At 67.3% G+C, this 27,714-nt stretch overlaps 1 protein-coding gene across 1 annotated transcript in view; it reads left to right on the top strand.

The window, feature by feature from the left end:
• The window catches only part of LOC129496595 (ras-GEF domain-containing family member 1A-like), a 119,917-nt gene extending 92,598 nt beyond the window's left edge, over positions 1 to 27,319 (top strand). The window contains 1 exon segment of the mRNA XM_055304700.1: positions 27,203 to 27,319. Coding sequence (XP_055160675.1) covers positions 27,203 to 27,319 — 117 coding nt within the window.
• Positions 27,320 to 27,714: the final 395 nt, after the last annotated feature.

Consider the following 27,714-nt stretch of genomic DNA (forward strand, 5'->3'; position numbering starts at 1 on the left):
GACGGGACATGATGGGACGTTGCGGGACGGGACGTGGCGGGACGTTGCGGGCCGGGACGCGGCGGGATGGGGACGGACGGGACGGGTTGAGGCGCGAAGGGAAGGGACGTTGCCGGACGGGACGTGGCGGGACGGGGCGGGACGGGACGGGACATGGCGGGACGGGACGTGGTGTAACGGGACCTGGCGGGACGGGGCGGGACGGGACGGGGCGGGATGGGGAGGGACGGGACGGGACGTGGCGGGAATGGACGGGACGTGGCGGGACGGGACGTGGCGGGACAGGACGTGGGCGAAGGGACGGGACATGACGGGACGTGGTGGGACGGGACATGGCGGGACGGGGCGGGATGGGGAGGGTCGGGACGGGCCGTGGCGGGACGGGACGTGGCGGGACGGGACGTGGCTGGAATGGACGGGACGTGGCAGGACGGCCTGAGCGGGACGGGACGTGGCGGGAATGGACGGGACGTGGCGGGACGGGACGTTGCGGGACGGGACGTGGCGAGACGGTGCGGGACGGGACAGGGCGGGATGGGGACGGGGCGGGAAGTGACGGGACGGGATGAGCCGGGAATGGACGGGACGAGGCGGGACGGGACGTGGCGGGGCGGACGTGGCTGAAAGGGACGGGACATGACGGGACGTGGCGGGAAGGAACGTGGCAGGAAGGGAAGGGGCGGGACGGGACGGGACGTAGTGGGACGTGACGTGGTGGTACGGGACGTGGCGGGACGTGAGGTTGTAGAATGGGACGTGGCGGGAAGGGACGGGAAGTGGCGGTACGTGACGTAGCATTACGGGACGTGGCGGAAGGGACGGGACATGACGGGACGTGGCGGGACGGGACATTGCGGGACGGGGCGGGATGGGGAGGGACGGGAAGGGACGTGGCGGGAATGGACGGGACGTGGCGGGACGGGGCCGGACGGGACGGGGCGGGATGGGGACGGACCGAAGGCACGTGGCGGGAATGGACGGGATGTGGCGGGACGGGACGTTGCTGGAAGGGACGGGGCGGGAAGGGACGGGACGGGATGAGGCGGGAATGGACGGGACGAGGCGGGACGGGATGTGGCGGGACGGGACGTGGCGGGAAAGGATGGGACATGACGAGACGTGGCGGGACGGGACGTGGCGTGAAGGGACGGGACGTGGCGGGACTTGACGTGGCGGGATGGGACGTGGCGGGAATGGACGGGATGTGGCGGGAAGGGACGTGGTAGTACGGGCCGTGGCAGGAAGGTTCGGGACATGACGGGACTTGGCGGGACGGGACGTGGCAGGAAGGGACGGGTCGGGAAAGGACGTGGCGGGACGGGACGTGGCGGGAATGGACGGGACATTGCGGGACGTGTCCTGGCGGTATGGGACGTGGCGGGAAGGGACGGGAAATGAAGGGACGTGGCGGGACGGGACGTGGCGGGAAAGAACGGGACATAACGAGACGTGGCGGGACGGGACGTGGCGGGAAAGGACGGGAAATGACGGGACGTGGCGGGACGGGACGTGGGGGAAAGGACGGGACGTGACGGGAGGTGGCGGGACGGGACGTGGCCGGACTGGACGGGACATGGCGGGACGGGACGTTGAGGGACGGGATGTGGCGAGACAGGGCGCGATGGGACAGGGCGGGATTGGGACGGACCGGACGGGATGAGGCGGGAAGGGACGTGGCGGGACGGGGCGGAATGGGAGGGACGGGACGGGACGTGGTGGGAATGGACGGGACGTGGCGAGACATGACATCGCGGTATGGGATGTGGCGGGAAGTGACGGGGCGGGACGGGACGTGATGGGACGTGGCGGGACGGGACGTGGTGGTACGGGACTTGGCGGGAAGGGACAGGACTTGATGGGACATTGCGGGACGGGACGTGGCGGCACGGGGCGGGATGGGGAGGGACGGGACGGGACGCGGCGGGACGGGACGTTGTGGGAAGTGACGGGGCGGTACAGGAAGTGATGGGATGAGGCGGGAAGGGACGGAACGTGACGGGACGTGGCGGGACGGGACGTACGGGAAGGGACGGGGCGGGATGGGACGGGACGTAGTGGGACGTGACGTGGTGGTACGGTACGTGGCGGGAAGGGACGGGACATGACGTGTCGTGGCGGGACGGGACGTGTCGGGACGTGACGTGGAAGTAGGGATGTGGCGGGAAGGGACGGGACGTGGCGGGACGTGACGTAGCATTACGGGACGTGGCGGAAGGTACGGGACATGACGGGACGTGGCGGGACGGGACATGGCGGGACGGGGCTGGATGGGGAGGGACGGGACGGGACGTGGCGGGGATGGACGGGACTTTGCGGGACGTGTCGTGGCGGTATGGGACGTGGCGGGAAAAGACGGGACTTGAGAGGACGTGGCGGGACGAGACGTGGCGGTACTGGACGTGGCGGGAAGGGACGGGACATGACGGGACGTGGCGGGACGGGACGTGGCGGGATGGGGAGGGACGGGATGAGTCCGGAAGGGACGGGACGTGACGGGACCTTGCATGACGGGACGTGGCGGGAAGGGACGGGACGTGACGGGACGTGGCGTGAAGAGACGGGACATGACGGGATGTGGCGGGACGTTCGTGGCAGGAAGGGACGGGGCGGTTCGGGACGTGGCGTGACGGGACGTTGCGGGACGGGACGTGGCGGGAATGGACGGGACGTGGCGGGACGGGACGTAGCGGGAAGGGTCGGGGCGGGATGGGCCGTGGCGCACCTGTCGGGACTGGACGTGGCGGTAAGGGACGGGACATGATGGGACATGGCGGGACGGGACTGGCAGGAAGGGACGGGGTTGGACGGGACGTGGCGGGACAGGACGTGGCCAGACGCGACGTGGCGGGAATGGACGGGACGTGGCGGGACGGGTCGTTGCGGGACGGGAAGTGGCGGGACGGGGCGGGACGGGACGGGGCAGGATGGGGAGGGACGGGACGGGACGTGGCGGTAATGGACGGGACGTGGCAGGACGGGACTTGGCGGGACGGGACGTTGCGGTAAGGGGCGGGACATGACGGGACGTGTCGGGATGGGACGTGGCGGGATGGGACGTGGCGGGAAGGGACGTGGAGGGAAAGGACGGGACGTGACAGGACGGGACGTGGACTGACGTGACGTGGCGGGGCGGGATGGGGAGGGACGGGACGGGACGTGGCGGGACGGGACGTGGTGGGACAGGACGTGGGCGAAGGGACGGGACATGACGGGACGTGGTGGGACGGGAAATGGTGGGACGGGGCGGGATGGGGAGGGTCTGTACGGGCCGTGACGGGACGGGCCGTGGCTGGAATGGACGGGACGTGGAAGGACGGCCTGTGCGGGACGGGACATGGCTGGAATGGACGGGACGTTGCGGGATGGGACGTGGCGTAACGGGACGTGGCGGGACGGGACGTGGCGAGACGGGGCGGGACAGGACGGGGCGGGATGGGGAAGGACGGGACGGGACGTGGCTGGAATGGATGGGACGTGGCGGGACGGGACGTTGCAGGACGGGACGTGGCGGGACGTGGCGGGAAGGGACGGGACGTGGCGGGACGTGGCGGGAAGGGACGGGACGTGGCGGGAAGGACGGGAAATGACGGGACGTGGCGTGACGGGACGTGGCGGGAAAGGACGGGACATGACGGGACGTGGCGTGACGGGACGTGGCCGGACTGGACGGGACATGGCGGGACGAGACGTTGCGGGACGGGACGTGGCGGGAAAGGACGGGACATGATGGGACGTTGCGGGACGGGACGTGGCGGGACGTTGCGGGCCGGGACGCGGCGGGATGGGGACGGACGGGACGGGTTGAGGCGCGAAGGGAAGGGACGTTGCCGGACGGGACGTGGCGGGACGGGGCGGGACGGGACGGGACATGGCGGGACGGGACGTGGTGTAACGGGACCTGGCGGGACGGGGCGGGACGGGACGGGGCGGGATGGGGAGGGACGGGACGGGACGTGGCGGGAATGGACGGGACGTGGCGGGACGGGACGTGGCGGGACAGGACGTGGGCGAAGGGACGGGACATGACGGGACGTGGTGGGACGGGACATGGCGGGACGGGGCGGGATGGGGAGGGTCGGGACGGGCCGTGGCGGGACGGGACGTGGCGGGACGGGACGTGGCTGGAATGGACGGGACGTGGCAGGACGGCCTGAGCGGGACGGGACGTGGCGGGAATGGACGGGACGTGGCGGGACGGGACGTTGCGGGACGGGACGTGGCGAGACGGTGCGGGACGGGACAGGGCGGGATGGGGACGGGGCGGGAAGTGACGGGACGGGATGAGCCGGGAATGGACGGGACGAGGCGGGACGGGACGTGGCGGGGCGGACGTGGCTGAAAGGGACGGGACATGACGGGACGTGGCGGGAAGGAACGTGGCAGGAAGGGAAGGGGCGGGACGGGACGGGACGTAGTGGGACGTGACGTGGTGGTACGGGACGTGGCGGGACGTGAGGTTGTAGAATGGGACGTGGCGGGAAGGGACGGGAAGTGGCGGTACGTGACGTAGCATTACGGGACGTGGCGGAAGGGACGGGACATGACGGGACGTGGCGGGACGGGACATTGCGGGACGGGGCGGGATGGGGAGGGACGGGAAGGGACGTGGCGGGAATGGACGGGACGTGGCGGGACGGGGCCGGACGGGACGGGCGGGATGGGGACGGACCGAAGGCACGTGGCGGGAATGGACGGGATGTGGCGGGACGGGACGTTGCTGGAAGGGACGGGGCGGGAAGGGACGGGACGGGATGAGGCGGGAATGGACGGGACGAGGCGGGACGGGATGTGGCGGGACGGGACGTGGCGGGAAAGGATGGGACATGACGAGACGTGGCGGGACGGGACGTGGCGTGAAGGGACGGGACGTGGCGGGACTTGACGTGGCGGGATGGGACGTGGCGGGAATGGACGGGATGTGGCGGGAAGGGACGTGGTAGTACGGGCCGTGGCAGGAAGGTTCGGGACATGACGGGACTTGGCGGGACGGGACGTGGCAGGAAGGGACGGGTCGGGAAAGGACGTGGCGGGACGGGACGTGGCGGGAATGGACGGGACATTGCGGGACGTGTCCTGGCGGTATGGGACGTGGCGGGAAGGGACGGGAAATGAAGGGACGTGGCGGGACGGGACGTGGCGGGAAAGAACGGGACATAACGAGACGTGGCGGGACGGGACGTGGCGGGAAAGGACGGGAAATGACGGGACGTGGCGGGACGGGACGTGGGGGAAAGGACGGGACGTGACGGGAGGTGGCGGGACGGGACGTGGCCGGACTGGACGGGACATGGCGGGACGGGACGTTGAGGGACGGGATGTGGCGAGACAGGGCGCGATGGGACAGGGCGGGATTGGGACGGACCGGACGGGATGAGGCGGGAAGGGACGTGGCGGGACGGGGCGGAATGGGGAGGGACGGGACGGGACGTGGTGGGAATGGACGGGACGTGGCGAGACATGACATCGCGGTATGGGATGTGGCGGGAAGTGACGGGGCGGGACGGGACGTGATGGGACGTGGCGGGACGGGACGTGGTGGTACGGGACTTGGCGGGAAGGGACAGGACTTGATGGGACATTGCGGGACGGGACGTGGCGGCACGGGGCGGGATGGGGAGGGACGGGACGGGACGCGGCGGGACGGGACGTTGTGGGAAGTGACGGGGCGGTACAGGAAGTGATGGGATGAGGCGGGAAGGACGGAACGTGACGGGACGTGGCGGGACGGGACGTACGGGAAGGGACGGGCGGGATGGGACGGGACGTAGTGGGACGTGACGTGGTGGTACGGTACGTGGCGGAAGGGACGGGACATGACGTGTCGTGGCGGGACGGGACGTGTCGGGACGTGACGTGGAAGTATGGGATGTGGCGGGAAGGGACGGGACGTGGCGGGACGTGACGTAGCATTACGGGACGTGGCGGAAGGTACGGGACATGACGGGACGTGGCGGGACGGGACATGGCGGGACGGGGCTGGATGGGGAGGGACGGGACGGGACGTGGCGGGGATGGACGGGACTTTGCGGGACGTGTCGTGGCGGTATGGGACGTGGCGGGAAAAGACGGGACTTGAGAGGACGTGGCGGGACGAGACGTGGCGGTACTGGACGTGGCGGGAAGGGACGGGACATGACGGGACGTGGCGGGACGGGACGTGGCGGGATGGGGAGGGACGGATGAGTCCGGAAGGGACGGGACGTGACGGGACCTTGCATGACGGGACGTGGCGGGAAGGGACGGGACGTGACGGGACGTGGCGTGAAGAGACGGGACATGACGGGATGTGGCGGGACGTTTCGTGGCAGGAAGGGACGGGGCGGTTCGGGACGTGGCGTGACGGGACGTTGCGGGACGGGACGTGGCGGGAATGGACGGGACGTGGCGGGACGGGACGTAGCGGGAAGGGTCGGGGCGGGATGGGCCGTGGCGCACCTGTCGGGACTGGACGTGGCGGTAAGGGACGGGACATGATGGGACATGGCGGGACGGGACTGGCAGGAAGGGACGGGGTTGGACGGGACGTGGCGGGACAGGACGTGGCCAGACGCGACGTGGCGGGAATGGACGGGACGTGGCGGGACGGGTCGTTGCGGGACGGGAAGTGGCGGGACGGGGCGGGACGGGACGGGGCAGGATGGGGAGGGACGGGACGGGACGTGGCGGTAATGGACGGGACGTGGCAGGACGGGACTTGGCGGGACGGGACGTTGCGGTAAGGGGCGGGACATGACGGGACGTGTCGGGATGGGACGTGGCGGGATGGGACGTGGCGGGAAGGGACGTGGAGGGAAAGGACGGGACGTGACAGGACGGGACGTGGACTGACGTGACGTGGCGGGGCGGGATGGGGAGGGACGGGACGGGACGTGGCGGGACGGGACGTGGTGGGACAGGACGTGGGCGAAGGGACGGGACATGACGGGACGTGGTGGGACGGGACATGGTGGGACGGGGCGGGATGGGGAGGGTCTGTACGGGCCGTGACGGGACGGGCCGTGGCTGGAATGGACGGGACGTGGAAGGACGGCCTGTGCGGGACGGGACATGGCTGGAATGGACGGGACGTTGCGGGATGGGACGTGGCGTAACGGGACGTGGCGGGACGGGACGTGGCGAGACGGGGCGGGACAGGACGGGGCGGGATGGGAAGGACGGGACGGGACGTGGCTGGAATGGATGGGACGTGGCGGGACGGGACGTTGCAGGACGGGACGTGGCGGGACGTGGCGGGAAGGGACGGGACGTGGCGGGACGTGGCGGGAAGGGACGGGACGTGGCGGGAAAGGACGGGAAATGACGGGACGTGGCGTGACGGGACGTGGCGGGAAAGGACGGGACATGACGGGACGTGGCGTGACGGGACGTGGCCGGACTGGACGGGACATGGCGGGACGAGACGTTGCGGGACGGGACGTGGCGGGAAGGACGGGACATGATGGGACGTTGCGGGACGGGACGTGGCGGGACGTTGCGGGCCGGGACGCGGCGGGATGGGGACGGACGGGACGGGTTGAGGCGCGAAGGGAAGGGACGTTGCGGACGGGACGTGGCGGGACGGGGCGGGACGGGACGGGACATGGCGGGACGGGACGTGGTGTAACGGGACCTGGCGGGACGGGGCGGGACGGGACGGGGCGGGATGGGGAGGGACGGGACGGGACGTGGCGGGAATGGACGGGACGTGGCGGGACGGGACGTGGCGGGACAGGACGTGGGCGAAGGGACGGGACATGACGGGACGTGGTGGGACGGGACATGGCGGGACGGGGCGGGATGGGGAGGGTCGGGACGGGCCGTGGCGGGACGGGACGTGGCGGGACGGGACGTGGCTGGAATGGACGGGACGTGGCAGGACGGCCTGAGCGGGACGGGACGTGGCGGGAATGGACGGGACGTGGCGGGACGGGACGTTGCGGGACGGGACGTGGCGAGACGGTGCGGGACGGGACAGGGCGGGATGGGGACGGGGCGGGAAGTGACGGGACGGGATGAGCGGGAATGGACGGGACGAGGCGGGACGGGACGTGGCGGGGCGGACGTGGCTGAAAGGGACGGGACATGACGGGACGTGGCGGGAAGGAACGTGGCAGGAAGGGAAGGGGCGGGACGGGACGGGACGTAGTGGGACGTGACGTGGTGGTACGGGACGTGGCGGGACGTGAGGTTGTAGAATGGGACGTGGCGGGAAGGGACGGGAAGTGGCGGTACGTGACGTAGCATTACGGGACGTGGCGGAAGGGACGGGACATGACGGGACGTGGCGGGACGGGACATTGCGGGACGGGGCGGGATGGGGAGGGACGGGAAGGGACGTGGCGGGAATGGACGGGACGTGGCGGGACGGGGCCGGACGGGACGGGGCGGGATGGGGACGGACCGAAGGCACGTGGCGGGAATGGACGGGATGTGGCGGGACGGGACGTTGCTGGAAGGGACGGGGCGGGAAGGGACGGGACGGGATGAGGCGGGAATGGACGGGACGAGGCGGGACGGGATGTGGCGGGACGGGACGTGGCGGGAAAGGATGGGACATGACGAGACGTGGCGGGACGGGACGTGGCGTGAAGGGACGGGACGTGGCGGGACTTGACGTGGCGGGATGGGACGTGGCGGGAATGGACGGGATGTGGCGGGAAGGGACGTGGTAGTACGGGCCGTGGCAGGAAGGTTCGGGACATGACGGGACTTGGCGGGACGGGACGTGGCAGGAAGGGACGGGTCGGGAAAGGACGTGGCGGGACGGGACGTGGCGGGAATGGACGGGACATTGCGGGACGTGTCCTGGCGGTATGGGACGTGGCGGGAAGGGACGGGAAATGAAGGGACGTGGCGGGACGGGACGTGGCGGGAAAGAACGGGACATAACGAGACGTGGCGGGACGGGACGTGGCGGGAAAGGACGGGAAATGACGGGACGTGGCGGGACGGGACGTGGGGGAAAGGACGGGACGTGACGGGAGGTGGCGGGACGGGACGTGGCCGGACTGGACGGGACATGGCGGGACGGGACGTTGAGGGACGGGATGTGGCGAGACAGGGCGCGATGGGACAGGGCGGGATTGGGACGGACCGGACGGGATGAGGCGGGAAGGGACGTGGCGGGACGGGGCGGAATGGGGAGGGACGGGACGGGACGTGGTGGGAATGGACGGGACGTGGCGAGACATGACATCGCGGTATGGGATGTGGCGGGAAGTGACGGGGCGGGACGGGACGTGATGGGACGTGGCGGGACGGGACGTGGTGGTACGGGACTTGGCGGGAAGGGACAGGACTTGATGGGACATTGCGGGACGGGACGTGGCGGCACGGGGCGGGATGGGGAGGGACGGGACGGGACGCGGCGGGACGGGACGTTGTGGGAAGTGACGGGGCGGTACAGGAAGTGATGGGATGAGGCGGGAAGGGACGGAACGTGACGGGACGTGGCGGGACGGGACGTACGGGAAGGGACGGGGCGGGATGGGACGGGACGTAGTGGGACGTGACGTGGTGGTACGGTACGTGGCGGGAAGGGACGGGACATGACGTGTCGTGGCGGGACGGGACGTGTCGGGACGTGACGTGGAAGTATGGGATGTGGCGGGAAGGGACGGGACGTGGCGGGACGTGACGTAGCATTACGGGACGTGGCGGAAGGTACGGGACATGACGGGACGTGGCGGGACGGGACATGGCGGGACGGGGCTGGATGGGGAGGGACGGGACGGGACGTGGCGGGGATGGACGGGACTTTGCGGGACGTGTCGTGGCGGTATGGGACGTGGCGGGAAAAGACGGGACTTGAGAGGACGTGGCGGGACGAGACGTGGCGGTACTGGACGTGGCGGGAAGGGACGGGACATGACGGGACGTGGCGGGACGGGACGTGGCGGGATGGGGAGGGACGGGATGAGTCCGGAAGGGACGGGACGTGACGGGACCTTGCATGACGGGACGTGGCGGGAAGGGACGGGACGTGACGGGACGTGGCGTGAAGAGACGGGACATGACGGGATGTGGCGGGACGTTTCGTGGCAGGAAGGGACGGGGCGGTTCGGGACGTGGCGTGACGGGACGTTGCGGGACGGGACGTGGCGGGAATGGACGGGACGTGGCGGGACGGGACGTAGCGGGAAGGGTCGGGGCGGGATGGGCCGTGGCGCACCTGTCGGGACTGGACGTGGCGGTAAGGGACGGGACATGATGGGACATGGCGGGACGGGACTGGCAGGAAGGGACGGGGTTGGACGGGACGTGGCGGGACAGGACGTGGCCAGACGCGACGTGGCGGGAATGGACGGGACGTGGCGGGACGGGTCGTTGCGGGACGGGAAGTGGCGGGACGGGGCGGGACGGGACGGGGCAGGATGGGGAGGGACGGGACGGGACGTGGCGGTAATGGACGGGACGTGGCAGGACGGGACTTGGCGGGACGGGACGTTGCGGTAAGGGGCGGGACATGACGGGACGTGTCGGGATGGGACGTGGCGGGATGGGACGTGGCGGGAAGGGACGTGGAGGGAAAGGACGGGACGTGACAGGACGGGACGTGGACTGACGTGACGTGGCGGGGCGGGATGGGGAGGGACGGGACGGGACGTGGCGGGACGGGACGTGGTGGGACAGGACGTGGGCGAAGGGACGGGACATGACGGGACGTGGTGGGACGGGAAATGGTGGGACGGGGCGGGATGGGGAGGGTCTGTACGGGCCGTGACGGGACGGGCCGTGGCTGGAATGGACGGGACGTGGAAGGACGGCCTGTGCGGGACGGGACATGGCTGGAATGGACGGGACGTTGCGGGATGGGACGTGGCGTAACGGGACGTGGCGGGACGGGACGTGGCGAGACGGGCGGGACAGGACGGGGCGGGATGGGGAAGGACGGGACGGGACGTGGCTGGAATGGATGGGACGTGGCGGGACGGGACGTTGCAGGACGGGACGTGGCGGGACGTGGCGGGAAGGGACGGGACGTGGCGGGACGTGGCGGGAAGGGACGGGACGTGGCGGGAAAGGACGGGAAATGACGGGACGTGGCGTGACGGGACGTGGCGGGAAAGGACGGGACATGACGGGACGTGGCGTGACGGGACGTGGCCGGACTGGACGGGACATGGCGGGACGAGACGTTGCGGGACGGGACGTGGCGGGAAAGGACGGGACATGATGGGACGTTGCGGGACGGGACGTGGCGGGACGTTGCGGGCCGGGACGCGGCGGGATGGGGACGGACGGGACGGGTTGAGGCGCGAAGGGAAGGGACGTTGCCGGACGGGACGTGGCGGGACGGGGCGGGACGGGACGGGACATGGCGGGACGGGACGTGGTGTAACGGGACCTGGCGGGACGGGGCGGGACGGGACGGGGCGGGATGGGGAGGGACGGGACGGGACGTGGCGGGAATGGACGGGACGTGGCGGGACGGGACGTGGCGGGACAGGACGTGGGCGAAGGGACGGGACATGACGGGACGTGGTGGGACGGGACATGGCGGGACGGGGCGGGATGGGGAGGGTCGGGACGGGCCGTGGCGGGACGGGACGTGGCGGGACGGGACGTGGCTGGAATGGACGGGACGTGGCAGGACGGCCTGAGCGGGACGGGACGTGGCGGGAATGGACGGGACGTGGCGGGACGGGACGTTGCGGGACGGGACGTGGCGAGACGGTGCGGGACGGGACAGGGCGGGATGGGGACGGGGCGGGAAGTGACGGGACGGGATGAGGCGGGAATGGACGGGACGAGGCGGGACGGGACGTGGCGGGGCGGACGTGGCTGAAAGGGACGGGACATGACGGGACGTGGCGGGAAGGAACGTGGCAGGAAGGGAAGGGGCGGGACGGGACGGGACGTAGTGGGACGTGACGTGGTGGTACGGGACGTGGCGGGACGTGAGGTTGTAGAATGGGACGTGGCGGGAAGGGACGGGAAGTGGCGGTACGTGACGTAGCATTACGGGACGTGGCGGAAGGGACGGGACATGACGGGACGTGGCGGGACGGGACATTGCGGGACGGGGCGGGATGGGGAGGGACGGGAAGGGACGTGGCGGGAATGGACGGGACGTGGCGGGACGGGGCCGGACGGGACGGGGCGGGATGGGGACGGACCGAAGGCACGTGGCGGGAATGGACGGGACGTGGCGGGACGGGACGTTGCTGGAAGGGACGGGGCGGGAAGGGACGGGACGGGATGAGGCGGGAATGGACGGGACGAGGCGGGACGGGATGTGGCGGGACGGGACGTGGCGGGAAGGATGGGACATGACGGACGTGGCGGGACGGGACGTGGCGTGAAGGGACGGGACGTGGCGGGACTGGACGTGGCGGGACGGGACGTGGCGGGAATGGACGGGACGTGGCGGGAAGGGACGTGGAGTACGGGACGTGGCAGGAAGGTCGGGACATGACGGGACGTGGCGGGACGGGACGTGGCAGGAAGGGACGGGTCGGGAAAGGACGTGGCGGGACGGGACGTGGCGGGAATGGACGGGACATGGCGGGACGTGTCCTGGCGGTATGGGACGTGGCGGGAAGGGACGGGAATGAAGGGACGTGGCGGGACGGGACGTGGCGGGAAAGGACGGGACATACGAGACGTGGCGGGACGGGACGTGGCGGGAAAGGACGGGAAATGACGGGACGTGGCGGGACGGGACGTGGCGGGAAAGGACGGGACGTGACGGGAGGTGGCGGGACGGGACGTGGCCGGACTGGACGGGACATGGCGGGACGGGACGTTGAGGGACGGGACGTGGCGAGACAGGGCGCGATGGGACAGGGCGGGATGGGACGGACCGGACGGGATGAGGCGGGAAGGGACGTGGCGGGACGGGCGGATGGGGAGGGACGGGACGGGACGTGGTGGGAATGGACGGGACGTGGCGAGACATGACATCGCGGTATGGGACGTGGCGGGAAGTGACGGGCGGGACGGGACGTGATGGGACGTGGCGGGACGGGACGTGGTGGTACGGGACTTGGCGGGAAGGGACAGGACTTGATGGGACATTGCGGGACGGGACGTGGCGGCACGGGGCGGGATGGGGAGGGACGGGACGGGACGCGGCGGGACGGGACGTTGGGGAAGGACGGGCGGACAGGACGTGATGGGATGAGGCGGGAAGGGACGGAACGTGACGGGACGTGGCGGGACGGGACGTACGGGAAGGGACGGGGCGGGATGGGACGGGACGTAGTGGGACGTGACGTGGTGGTACGGGACGTGGCGGGAAGGGACGGGACATGACGTGTCGTGGCGGGACGGGACGTGTCGGGACGTGACGTGGAGTATGGGATGTGGCGGGAAGGGACGGGACGTGGCGGGACGTGACGTGCGTACGGGACGTGGCGGAAGGTACGGGACATGACGGGACGTGGCGGGACGGGACATGGCGGGACGGGCGGGATGGGGAGGGACGGGACGGGACGTGGCGGGATGGACGGGACTGTGCGGGACGTGTCGTGGCGGTATGGGACGTGGCGGAAAGACGGGACTGAGGGACGTGGCGGGACGGACGTGGCGGACGGACGTGGCGGGAAGGGACGGGACATGACGGGACGTGGCGGGACGGGACGTGGCGGGATGGGGAGGGACGGGATGGCCGGAAGGGACGGGACGTGACGGGACGTGCATGACGGGACGTGGCGGGAAGGGACGGGACGTGACGGGACGTGGCGTGAAGGACGGGACATGACGGGACGTGGCGGGACGTCGTGGCAGGAAGGGACGGGCGGTCGGGACGTGGCGTGACGGGACGTTGCGGGACGGGACGTGGCGGGAATGGACGGGACGTGGCGGGACGGGACGTAGCGGGAAGGGACGGGGCGGGATGGGCCGTGGCGCACTGTCGGGACTGGACGTGGCGGTAAGGGACGGGACATGATGGGACATGGCGGGACGGGACTGGCAGGAAGGGACGGGTTGGACGGGACGTGGCGGGACAGGACGTGGCAGACGCGACGTGGCGGGAATGGACGGGACGTGGCGGGACGGGTCGTTGCGGGACGGGAAGTGGCGGGACGGGGTGGACGGGACGGGGCAGGATGGGGAGGGACGGGACGGGACGTGGCGGAATGGACGGGACGTGGCAGGACGGGACTTGGCGGGACGGGACGTGGCGGTAAGGGCGGGACATGACGGGACGTGCGGGATGGGACGTGGCGGGATGGGACGTGGCGGGAAGGGACGTGGCGGGAAGGACGGGACGTGCAGGACGGGACGTGGCGACGGACGTGGCGGGGCGGGATGGGGAGGGACGGGACGGGACGTGGCGGGACGGGACGTGGCGGGACAGGACGTGGGCGAAGGGACGGGACATGACGGGACGTGGTGGGACGGGACATGGTGGGACGGGGCGGGATGGGGAGGGTCTGTACGGGCCGTGGCGGGACGGGCCGTGGCTGGAATGGACGGGACGTGGAAGGACGGCCGTGCGGGACGGGACGTGGCTGGAATGGACGGGACGTTGCGGGATGGGACGTGGCGTAACGGGACGTGGCGGGACGGGACGTGGCGGACGGGGCGGGACAGGACGGGGCGGGATGGGGAAGGACGGGACGGGACGTGGCGGGAATGGACGGGACGTGGCGGGACGGGACGTTGCAGGACGGGACGTGGCGGGACGTGGCGGGAAGGGACGGGACGTGGCGGGACGTGGCGGGAAGGGACGGGACGTGGCGGGAAAGGACGGGAATGACGGGACGTGGCGGGACGGGACGTGGCGGGAAAGGACGGGACATGACGGGACGTGGCGGGACGGGACGTGGCGGACTGGACGGGACATGGCGGGACGGACGTTGCGGGACGGGACGTGGCGGGAAAGGACGGGACATGATGGGACGTTGCGGGACGGGACGTGGCGGGACGTTGCGGGACGGGACGTGGCGGGATGGGGACGGACGGGACGGGATGAGGCGCGAAGGGACGGGACGTGCGGGACGGGACGTGGCGGGACGGGGCGGGACGGGACGGGACATGGCGGGACGGGACGTGGTGTAACGGGACCTGGCGGGACGGGGCGGGACGGGACGGGGCGGGATGGGGAGGGACGGGACGGGACGTGGCGGGAATGGACGGGACGTGGCGGGACGGGACGTGGCGGGACAGGACGTGGGCGAAGGGACGGGACATGACGGGACGTGGTGGGACGGGACATGGCGGGACGGGGCGGGATGGGGAGGGTCGGGACGGGCCGTGGCGGGACGGGACGTGGCGGACGGGACGTGGCTGGAATGGACGGGACGTGGCAGGACGGCTGAGCGGACGGGACGTGGCGGGAATGGACGGGACGTGGCGGGACGGGACGTTGCGGGACGGGACGTGGCGAGACGGTGCGGGACGGGACAGGGCGGGATGGGGACGGGGCGGGAAGTGACGGGACGGGATGAGCCGGGAATGGACGGGACGAGGCGGGACGGGACGTGGCGGGGCGGACGTGGCTGAAAGGGACGGGACATGACGGGACGTGGCGGGAAGGAACGTGGCAGGAAGGGAAGGGGCGGGACGGGACGGGACGTAGTGGGACGTGACGTGGTGGTACGGGACGTGGCGGGACGTGAGGTTGTAGAATGGGACGTGGCGGGAAGGGACGGGACGTGGCGGTACGTGACGTAGCATTACGGGACGTGGCGGAAGGGACGGGACATGACGGGACGTGGCGGGACGGGACATTGCGGGACGGGGCGGGATGGGGAGGGACGGGAAGGGACGTGGCGGGAATGGACGGGACGTGGCGGGACGGGGCCGGACGGGACGGGGCGGGATGGGGACGGACCGAAGGCACGTGGCGGGAATGGACGGGATGTGGCGGGACGGGACGTTGCTGGAAGGGACGGGGCGGGAAGGGACGGGACGGGATGAGGCGGGAATGGACGGGACGAGGCGGGACGGGATGTGGCGGGACGGGACGTGGCGGGAAAGGATGGGACATGACGAGACGTGGCGGGACGGGACGTGGCGTGAAGGGACGGGACGTGGCGGGACTTGACGTGGCGGGACGGGACGTGGCGGGAATGGACGGGATGTGGCGGGAAGGGACGTGGTAGTACGGGCCGTGGCAGGAAGGTTCGGGACATGACGGGACTTGGCGGGACGGGACGTGGCAGGAAGGGACGGGTCGGGAAAGGACGTGGCGGGACGGGACGTGGCGGGAATGGACGGGACATTGCGGGACGTGTCCTGGCGGTATGGGACGTGGCGGGAAGGGACGGGAAATGAAGGGACGTGGCGGGACGGGACGTGGCGGGAAAGAACGGGACATAACGAGACGTGGCGGGACGGGACGTGGCGGGAAAGGACGGGAAATGACGGGACGTGGCGGGACGGGACGTGGGGGAAAGGACGGGACGTGACGGGAGGTGGCGGGACGGGACGTGGCCGGACTGGACGGGACATGGCGGGACGGGACGTTGCGGGACGGGACGTGGCGGGAAAGGACGGGACGTGGCGGGACGGGACGTGGCGGGACGGGACGTAGCCGGACTGGACGGGACATGTCGGGACGGGACGTTGCGGGACGGGACGTGGCGGGACGGGGTGAGCCGGGACGCGGCGGGATGGGGACGGACGGGACGGGATGAGGCGCGAAGGGAAGGGACGTTGCGGGACGGGACGTGGCGGGACGGGGCGGGACGGGACGGGACATGGCGGGACGGGACGTGGCGGGACGGCGCGGGATGGGGAGGGACGGGACGGGACGTGGCGGGAATGGACGGGACGTGGCGAGATATGACATCGCGGTACGGGACGTGGCGGGATGGGACGGGCCATGACAGACGTGGCGGGATGGGACGTGGCAGGAAGGGACGGGGCGGGACGGGACATGGCGTAACGGGACGTGGCGGGACGGGCGGGACGGGGCGGGACGGGGCGGGATGGGGAGGGACGGGACGGGACGTGGCGGGAATGGACGGGACGTGGCGGGACGGGACGTGGCGGGACAGGACGTGTGCGAAGTGACGGGACATGACGGGACGTGGTGGGACGGGACATGGCGGGACGGGGCGGGATGGGGAGGGTCTGGACGGGCCGTGGCGGGACGGGCCGTGGCTGGAATGGACGGGACGTGGCAGGACGGCCCGTGCGGGACGGGACGTGGCTGGAATGGACGGGACGTGGCGGGACGGGACGTTGCGGGATGGGACGTGGCGTAACGGGACGTGGCGGGACGGGGCGGGACAGGACGGGGCGGGATGGGGAAGGACGGGACGGGACGGGACGTGGCGGGAATGGACGGGACGTGGCGGGACGGAACGTTGCGGGATGGGACGTGGCGTAACGGGAAGTGGCGGGACGGAGTGGGACAGGACGGGGCGGGATGGGAAGCACGGGACGGGACGTGGCGGGAAGGGACGGGACGTGGCGGGACGTGACGTAGCATTACGGCACGTGGCGGAAGGGACGGGACATGACGGGACGTGGCGGGATGGGACATTGCGGGACGGGGCGGGATGGGGATGGACGGGAAGGGACGTGGCGGGAATGGACGGGACGTGGCGGGACGGGACGTGGCGGACGGGACGTGGCGGGACGGGGCGGGACGGGACGGGGCGGGATGGGGAAGGACGGGACGGGACGTTGCGGGAATGGACGGGACGGGACGTTGCGGAAGGGACGGGGCGGGAAGGGACGGGATGGGATGAGGCGGGAATGGACGGGACATGACGGGACGTGGCGGGACGGGACATGGCAGGACGGGGCGGGATGGGAGGGTCGGGACGGGCCGTGGCGGGACGGGACGTGGCTGGAATGGACGGGACGTGGCAGGACGGCCGTGCGGGACGGGACGTGGCGGGAATGGACGGGACGTGGCGGGACGGGACGTTGCGGGACGGGACGTGGCGAGACGGGGCGGGACGGGACAGGGCGGGATGGGGACGGGGCGGGAAGGGACGGGACGGGATGAGGCGGGAATGGACGGGACGTGGCGGGACGGGACGTGGCGGGACTGGACGTGGGCGAAGGGACGGGACATGACGGGACATGGTGGGATGGGACATGGCGGGACGGGGCGGGATGGGGAGGGTCTGGACGGGCCGTGGCGGGACGGGCCGTGGCTGGAATGGACAGGACGTGGCAGGACGGCCCGTGCGGGACGGGACGTGGCTGGAATGGACGGGACGTGGCGGGACGGGACGTTGCGGGATGGGACGTGGCGTAACGGGACGTGGCGGGACGGGGCGGGACATGACGGGGCGGGATGGGGAAGGACGGGACGGGACGTGGCGGGAATGGACGGGACGTGGCGGGACGGAACGTTGCGGGATGGGACGTGGCGTAACGGGAAGTGGCGGGACGGGGCGGGACAGGACGGGGCGGGATGGGGAAGGACGGGACGGGACGTGGCGGAAGGGACGGGACGTGGTGGGACGTGGCGGGAAGGAACGGGACGTGGCGGGACGTGACGCAGCATTACGGCACGTGGCGGAAGGGACGGGACATGACGGGACGTGGCGGGATGGGACATTGCGGGACGGGGCGGGATGGGGAGGGACGGGAAGGGACGTGGCGGGAATGGACGGGACGTGGCGGGACGGGACGTTGCCGGACGGGACGTGGCGGGACGGGGCGGGACGGGACGGGGCGGGATGGGGACGGACGGGACGGGACGTGGCGGGAATGGACGGGACGTGGCGGGACGGGACGTTGCCGGAAGGGACGGGGCGCGAAGGGACGGGACGGGATTAGGCGGGATGGACGGGATGAGGCGGGAATGGACTGGACTTGGCGGGACGTGATGTGGGGGTACGGGACGTGGCGGTAAGGGACAGGACATGACGGGACGGGGCGGGATGGGGCGAGATGGGGAGGGATGGGACAGGACGTGGCGGGAATGGACGGGATGTGGCGAGACGTGACGTGGAGGTACGGGACGTGGCGGGAATGGACGGGACGTGGCGGGACGGGACGTTGCAGGCCGGGACGTGGCGGGCCGTGACTGCCGTACGGGGCGGGAATGGACGGGACGTGGCGAGACATGACATCGCGGTACGGGACGTGGCGGGAAGGGACGGGACATGACGGACGTGGCGGGACGGGACGTGGCGGAAGGGACGGGGCGGGACGGGACGTGGCGAGACGGGACGTGGCGGGACGAGGCGGGATGGGGAGGGACGGGACGTGGCGGGACGGGACGTTGCGGACGGGACGTGGCGGGACGGGGCGGGACGGGACGGGGCGGGATGGGGACGGACGGGACGGGACGTGGCGGGAATGGACGGGACGTGGCGGGACGGGACGTTGCCGGAAGGGACGGGGCGCGAAGGGACGGGACGGGATGAGGCGGGATGGACGGGATGAGGCGGGAATGGACTGGACTTGGCGGGACGTGATGTGGGGGTACGGAACGTGGCGGTAAGGGACAGGACATGACGGGACGGGGCGGGATGGGGCGAGATGGGGAGGGATGGGACAGGACGTGGCGGGAATGGACGGGATGTGGCGAGACGTGACGTGGAGGTACGGGACGTGGCGGGAATGGACGGGACGTGGCGGGACGGGACGTTGCAGGCCGGGACGTGGCGGGCCGTGGCTGCCCGTACGGGGCGGGAATGGACGGGACGTGGCGAGACATGACATCGCGGTACGGGACGTGGCGGGAAGGGACGGGACATGACGGACGTGGCGGGACGGGACGTGGCAGGAAGGGACGGGGCGGGACGGGACGTGGCGAACGGGACGTGGCGGGACGAGGCGGGATGGGGAGGGACGGGACGGGACGTGGCGGGAATGGACGGGACTTGGCGGGACGGGACGTTGCTGGAGGGACGGGGCGGGACGGGACGGGGTGAGGCGGGAAGGGACGGGACGTGGCGGGACGGGACGTGGCGGTACGGGACAAGACGGGGAGGGACGGGACAGGACGTGGCGGGAATGGACGGGACATGACGGGACGTGGCGGGACGGGACGTGGCGGTACGGGCGGGACGGGACTGGACGGGACGGGCGGGATCGGGAGGGACGGGACTTGGCGGGAATGGACGGGACATGACGGGACGTGGCGGGACGGGACTTGGCGGGAATGGACGGGACATGACGGGACGTGGCGGGACGGGCGTGGCAGGAAGGGACGTGGCGGGACGGGTCGTGGCGGGACGGTACGTGGCAGGAAGGGACGGGACGTGGCGGGACGGGATGTGGCGGGACGGTACGGGGCGGGACGGGACGTGACGGGACGTGGCGGGACGGGACATGGCGGGAAGGGACGGGACGTGGGGGGACGTGACGTGGTGGTATGGGAGTTAGCGGGAAAGGACGGGAGATGACGGGATGTGGCCGGACGGGACGTGGCAGGAAGGGACGGGGCGGAAGGGACGTGCCGGGACGGGACGTGGCGGGACGGGACGGGGCGGGATGGGGAGGGACGGGACGGGACGTGGCGGGAATGAATGGAACGTGGCGGGACGGGACGTGGCGGGATGGGACGTGGCGGAACGGGACGTGGCGGGAATGGACGGGACGTGGCGGGACGGGACGTGGCGGGTAGGGATGGGACATGACGGGACATGGCGGGACGGGACGTGGCAGGAAGGGACGGTGTTGGACGGGACGTGACGGTACGGGACGTTGCGGGACGGGACGTGGCGGGTCGGGGCGGGACGACGGGGCAGGATGGTGAGGGACGGGACGGGACGTGTCGGGAATGGACGGGACTTGGCGGGACGGGACGTTGCGGGATGGGACGTGGGGGGAAGGGGCGGGACGGGACGTGGTGGGATGGGGACGGACGGGAGGGGATGTGGCGGGAATGGACGGGACGTGGCGGGACGGGACGTTGCCGGAAGGGACGGGGCGGGAAGGGACGGGACGGGATTAGGCGGAAATGGACGGGATGAGGCGGGACGGGACGCGGAGGGATAGGACGTGGCGGGAAGGGACATGACGGTACGTGGCGGGACGTGACGTGGCGGTTCGGGACGTGGCGGGAAGGGACGGACATGACGGGACCCGGCGGGACGGGACGTGGCAGGCGGGGCGGGATGGAGAGGGACGGGATGAGGCGGGAAGGGACGGGACATGACGGGACATGGCGGGACGGGACGTGGCAGGAATGGACGGGGTTGGACGGGACGTGGCGAGACGGGACGTGGCCGGAATGGACGGGACGTGGCGGGATGTGACGTGGCGGAACGGGACGTGGCGGGAAGGGACGGGACATGACGGGACGTGGCAGACCGGGACATGGCGGGACGGGGCGGGATGCGGAGGGATGGGACGGGACGTGGCGGGAATGGACGGGACGTGGCGGGACGTGACGTGGCGGTACGGGACGTGGCGGGAAGGGACGGGACATGACGGGACGTGGCGGGACTGGACGTGGCAGGAGGGACAGGGGGTGACCGGACGTTGCGGGACTGGACGTGGCGGGAAAGAACGGACGTGACGGGGATGAACGGGACGTGGCGGGACGGGACTTTGCGGGACGGGACGAGGCGGAACGGGGCGGGACGGGACGGGGCGTGATGGGGACGGACGGGAGGGGACGTGGCGGGAATGGACGGGAGGTGGCGGGACGCGACGTTGCCGGAAGGGACGGGGCGGGAAGGGACGGGACATGGCGGGACGTGACGTAGCATTACGGGACGTGGCGGAAGGGACGGGACATGACGGGACGTGGCGGGACGGGACATGGCGGGACGGGGCAGGATGGGGAGGGACGCGACGGGACGTGGCGGGAATGGACTGGACTTGGCGGGACGTGATGTGGCGGTACGGGACGTGGCGGTAAGGGACGGGACATGACGGGACGGGGCGGGATGGGGACGGACGGGACGGGACGTGGCGGGAATGGACGGGATTTTGCGGGACGGGACGTGGCAGGAAGGGACGGGACATGACGGGACGTGGCGGGACGGGACATGGCGGGACGGGGCGGGATGGGGAGGGACGGGACGTGGCGGGAATGGACGGGACTTGGCTGGACGTGACGTGGCGTTACGGGACATGGCGGAAAGGCACGGGACATGACGGGACGTGGCGGGACGGGACGTGGCGGCAATGGACGGGACGTGGCGGGACGTGGCGGGACGGGACGTGGCGTGAAGGGACGGGACGTGGCGGGACTTGACGTGGCGGTACGGGACGTTCGGGAATGGACGGGACGTGGCGGGACGGGACGTGGTGTTACGGGACGTGGGAGGAAGGGACGGGACATGACGGGACTTGGCGGGACGGGACGTGGTGGCACGGGGCGGGATGGGGAGGTACGGGACGGGACGCGGCAGGAATGGACGGGACGTGGCGGAATGGGACGTGGCGGGATGGGACGGGACGTCACGGGACTTGACGTGGCGGTACGTGACGTGGCGGGAAGGGACAGGACGTGGCGTGACGGGACGTGGCGGGAATGGACGGGACGTGGCGGGACGGGAAGTTGAGGGACGGGACGTGGCGAGACGGGGCGGAACGGGACAGGGCGGAATGGGGACGGACTGGACGGGACGTGGCGGATATGGACGGGACGTGGCGGGATGGGACGTTGCTGGAGGGACGGGGCGGGACGGGACGGGACACGACGGGACGTGGCGGGACGGGATGTGGCGGGAAGGGACGGGACATGAAGGGACGTGGCGGGACGGGACGTGGCGGGAAAGGACGTGACATGACGGGACGTGGAGGGACAGGACGTGGCCGGACTGGACGGGACATGGCGGGACGTGGCGGGAATGGACGGGACGTGGCGGGACGTGACGTGGCGGTACTGGACGTGGCGGGAAGGGACGGGACATGACGGGACGTGGCGGGATGGGACGTGGCGGGACGGGGCAGGAAGGGGAGGGACGGGATGAGTCGGGAAGGGACGGGTCGGGACGGGACATGGCGGGACGGACGTGGTGGGAAGGGACGGGACATGACGGGACGTGGCGGGACTGGAAGTGGCGGGAAGGGACGGGGCGGGACGGGACGTGGCGGGAAGGGACGTGGCGGGAATGGACGGGACGTGGCGGGACGGGACGTGGCGGGACGTGACGAGACATGACGGGACGTGGCGGGACGGGACGTGGCGGGATGGGACGTGGCGGGAAGGGACGGGACATGACGGGACGTGGCGGGACGGGACTCGGCGGGACGGGGCGGGTCGGGACGGTGCGGGATAGGGACAGACGGGAAGGGACGTGGCGGGAATGGACGGGACGTGGCGGGACGGGACGTTGCCGGAAGTGACGGGGCGGGAAGGGACGGGACGGGACTTGGCGGGAAGGGACGGGACGTGGCGGGACGCGACGTTGCTGGAGGGACGGGACAGTTTGAGGTGGGAAGGTACGGTCCGTGGCATCTGCAAAGACAATTGTAGATCTTCCTTCCCAATCCATATACCTTTTATTTCCTTTTCTCATCTCTTATTGCACTAACTAGAAATCCCAGTACAGCGTCGAAAAGCAGTGGTGAGAGGGGACATCCCTCCCTTGTACCTGATTTTAGTGGAAAAGCTTTGAGTTTCTTGCCATTCAGTGTGAGGTCAGCCATGGGAGGAGGGGGTGCTGCGGATATTCTTTATTTTTTTTATTTTTATTTTTTTTGCAGATATTCTTTATAAAGTTGAAAATGTTCTCCATTTCTAGCTCACTAAGAGTGTTTATCATGAATAGGTGTTGGGTTTTGACAAATGCCTCTTCTTCATCTATTAATATAATCATGTGGTTTTTCTTTTTTAGCCTATTGATGTGATGCATCACACATTAATAGATTTTCCAATGATGAGCCAACCTTCTTGCACCCCTGGGATAAATCCCCCAGGGTCATAGCATATAATTCTTTTAATACATCGTTGGATTCATATGCTATTTTTAATAGTTGACCTAGAGTTTGCAGCATGCAGTTACAATTAATCCCAAACTTCTTTCAAATAACACTATATCATTATACCATGTCACAGGTGGTGTAAGAACCTTATAATAAGAAATGATTCCTTATTTTTTTCCTCCCATATTAGTATTGCTGGTGCCATTCCTTTCACCTATACATAATCCTACATAAGTACTTGCAGGTACATTGGCACACAAAATTGAATACTGCTGTTACTATTTTGGACAAAGTATTACTGGTTAGGGGATCCCTGGGTGGCTCAGTGGTTTAGCACCTGCCTTTGGCCCAGGGTGTGATCCTGGAGTCCTGGGATCGAGTCCCACATCAGGCTCCCTGCATAGAGCCTGCTTCTCCCTCTGCCTCTCTCTCTGTGTCTCTCATGAATAAATAAATAAAAATATTTTTAAAAAAAGTATTACCAGTGAGATCTATTAAGAATATGAAAAAATTAAAGTTTTTATTTTATCTTCACCATTCATACTCTGATGCTTTACCTTCCTTTAGGCAGATCTGAGTTTTTGACTACATTACTTTTCTTTTCTGTAAAGAGCTTTTAACATTTCTTGCAAGGCAGGTCTACTGGCAACAAATTCCCTCAATATTCATTTGTCTGAGAAGATCTTTATTTCTCCTTCAAGAGGTACAGAATTGTAGACTGGTGGGGACTTTTTCCTCTCGACACTTTGTAAACATTCTTTTTTAAAAAGTATTTTATTTATTTATTCATGAAAGACACAGAGAGGGATCCCTGGGTGGCACAGCGGTTTAGCGCCTGCCTTTGGCCCAGGGCGCGATCCTGGAGACCCGGGATCGAATCCCACGTCGGGCTCCCGGTGCATGGAGCCTGCTTCTCCCTCTGCCTGTGTCTCTGCCTCTGTCTCTCTCTGACTATCATAAATAAATAAAAATTTAAAAAAAAGAAAGAAAGACACAGAGAGAGGCAGAGACACAGGCAGAGGGAGAAGCAGGCTCCCTGCGGGGAGCCGGACGTGGGACTCGATCCCAGGACTCTGGGATCATGACCTGAGCCAAAGGCAGATGCTCAACCACTGAGCCACCCGGGTGCCCCTAAAATTTCATTTTAGTGTCTTCTTGCTTGCATGGTTTCTGAGAAGTCAAAAATAATCCTTACCTTTATAGTCTATAGGTCAGGTGGGTTATTTTCCCCCTCTAGCTCTTGTAAGGATTTTTTTCTCTATTCATCTTTGATTTTCTGTAGTTTGAAAATGATATGCCTAAGTGTAGTTTTGTTTTGTTTTGTTTGTTTGACATTTATCCTGCGTGGTGTTCTCTGAGCTTCCCAAATGTGTGGTTTGCTGCCTGACATTAATTTGGCAAACTCCGCAGTCATTATTGTTTCAAGTATTTTTTTCTGATTCTTTCTCTCTTTCTCCGTCTGGAATTCCCATCACACATATGTTACACTTTCAGTTCTCTTTGCTTTTCCATTTTTGAGGATTCTGTTGAGATGTCCTCTGGCTCAGAGACTCAGTCACGCGCGGTCAACAAGTAAGCCCATCAAAGGCATTCTTCGTTTCTGTTCCCGTGTTTGTTTGATCTCTGGCATCTCTTTTGGTTCTTCCTTAGGATTTCCATCTCTGTCGCCCTGCGCCTCTGTTCTTGCACGCTGCCTGCCTCATCCATTAGTGCCCATGGCATGGGCGGATGTTGGAAGCACTGTGGGTCTGGTCCCAGGCCACCTCGACAAGGCCAATATTGCAGAAACGCGAGTGAAATGAATGTTTGGGTTTCCCAGCACGTACAAAAGTTATGTTCATCCTGTGTTGTATTCTATTAAGTGTGCAATAGCATTATGTCTAAAAACAATGTACATACCTTAATTTAAAAGACTTCATGCTGGGACACCTTCAGCTCGGGGCGTGATCCCGGGGTCCTGAGATCAAGTCCCACATCGGGCTCCCTGCATGGAGCCTGCTTCTCCCTCTGCCTGTGTCTCTGCCTCTCTCTCTGTGTCTCTCATGAATAAATAAATCTTTAAAAAAATAAAAAACAAAATAAAATAAAATACTTCATGCTGAAAAATGCTAACCGTAATTTGAGCTTCCAGAGAGTTGTGACCACTGATCGTAGATGACCGCAACAAGTATAATAATAATGAAAAAGCTCAAAATATTGCAAGAGTTACCAACATGTGACACAGAGACATGAAGTGAGCAAATACTGTTGGAAAAATGGTGCTGACAGACTTGCTGGCTGTAGGGTCGCCTTAAACCTTCCATTTGTGTAAAAAAAAAAAAAGAAAAAGGCGGTATCTGCAAAGTGCAATAAAATGAAGTATGTCTGTGTGTTTTCATAGTGTTTTAAATTTCCAGTCTGATAATTCCAACATCCCTGCCACATCTGGCGCTGATGCTCTCTGTCTCCTCCAATTGTTTTGCTTCAGTTTATTTCTCTTGAGAGCGAAACATGATGTACTGGGTAAAGGAACTGCTGTAAATAGGCCCTGGTAATGTGGTGGTGAGGGTCAGAGCTGGTGGGGGAGCATCCTGCAGCCTGTTGTTGCCCGTGATGGGTCTTTTCAGGAGCTTATGGCTCTGGACTTGACTCACCCATGTTTCTCACACGGAGGTGGGGCAGAAAGGCTGTAGCGGGCTGCCCTGGGGTGTTCACCTTCCCCGGGCCAGTTGGCTCCGGTGGGCAGGCCTGGCCAAGGACAGGTCACACTGGGGTATTTAGAAATGAGGGGATTTTTCTCAGATACTTATTGTGGGATCTGTTGAGCTCCCACTGTTAAATCTCACAGCATTGGGGGGACCTCTCCAGGAGGGGTCTTTACCTGGGGGGCGTTGTCAGTTTGGCTCCCCCTGGGGTGGTCCTCCCTGGGCCCACCTGCCCTGTATGTAGCAGCAGGTCCCTGCATTCGCTTTCCAGCCTAGAGGCAGCGCTTTGCCCTGTGTCCTCTCTCTCATGGATCCTATGTCAAGAAGCGCTCTTGACTTTTCACTCTGTTCAGCTTTTTACTGGGTCTTAGGATGGAGCAGCAACCTCCACGCTCCTCACGTATGGACCGGGAAACTGGAAGTGGGCCCCACAATGCTCTTTTGCAGATAAATTCCTAGAAGTGGATAGGCTGACTCAACACTCGTGTGACCCACGAAGACCTCCCTCCTTCCCCAGCTTAGCCTTCGGAGTCCAGCATGGAACCATCTCCTTACCGAGGCCCTAATTCCACGGCCCGTCATCCTTTTACCACATACACCCCCAAGCCTGGGAGACACTCCCGTGTGTCATGCCTACAGCCGGGTGGCTAAGGCTTACAGAGAAACAAAAGCACACAACAGGGCAACCTGTTTCCTGGAAATTCCTAATCACCAACATCAACCAAATGGTTTATCTTTACATCCTGCTTCTCCCTTCTGGTCAACACCTTCTCCCTCTCTCTGCAAAGATGTTTCAGACTTTCTGTTTCCCTCCCCGAACCTCTGACATCACCAGGCTCCAGCCAGGAGGCCTCTGCTACAGAGAGATCATCACGGAGGCCATCGCCTCGGTGCCCCGCCAGTGAAGGCAGATCCTCGTCCCCACCGGTGCTCACGACCCTCCCCACCCTGCCTCTTGGAAGCTTCATGCTATGGATCTGTCCTCCTCTGTCCCCAGATTCAGTGTTTCCTTTCCAAAATAATATATATATTTTTTCCCTTCAACATGTAAACCTATTCAGGTAGCTTCCATCCTAAAAAGCAAAGCAAAACAAAGACCATCTTTCCTTGACCTCACCTCCTTTGGTCAGCACCCCATTTTTCTTCTCTGCTTGACAGACCGCGTGTCCCAGTTACTCCTCTAACCTGAGTGGCATTTATTATTCTAGTGGTTTCTTTGGGTCAGGAAGCAGAGCCCAGGGGGGATGACTAACTTCTGCTCTATGGCCTCTGAGCTTCAGCTGTTGTCCCCAGACTTGGG

Source organism: Nyctereutes procyonoides, unplaced genomic scaffold, assembly GCF_905146905.1.
Source record: "Nyctereutes procyonoides isolate TBG_1078 unplaced genomic scaffold, NYPRO_anot_genome, whole genome shotgun sequence".
Taxonomy (NCBI): Eukaryota; Metazoa; Chordata; class Mammalia; order Carnivora; family Canidae; genus Nyctereutes; species Nyctereutes procyonoides.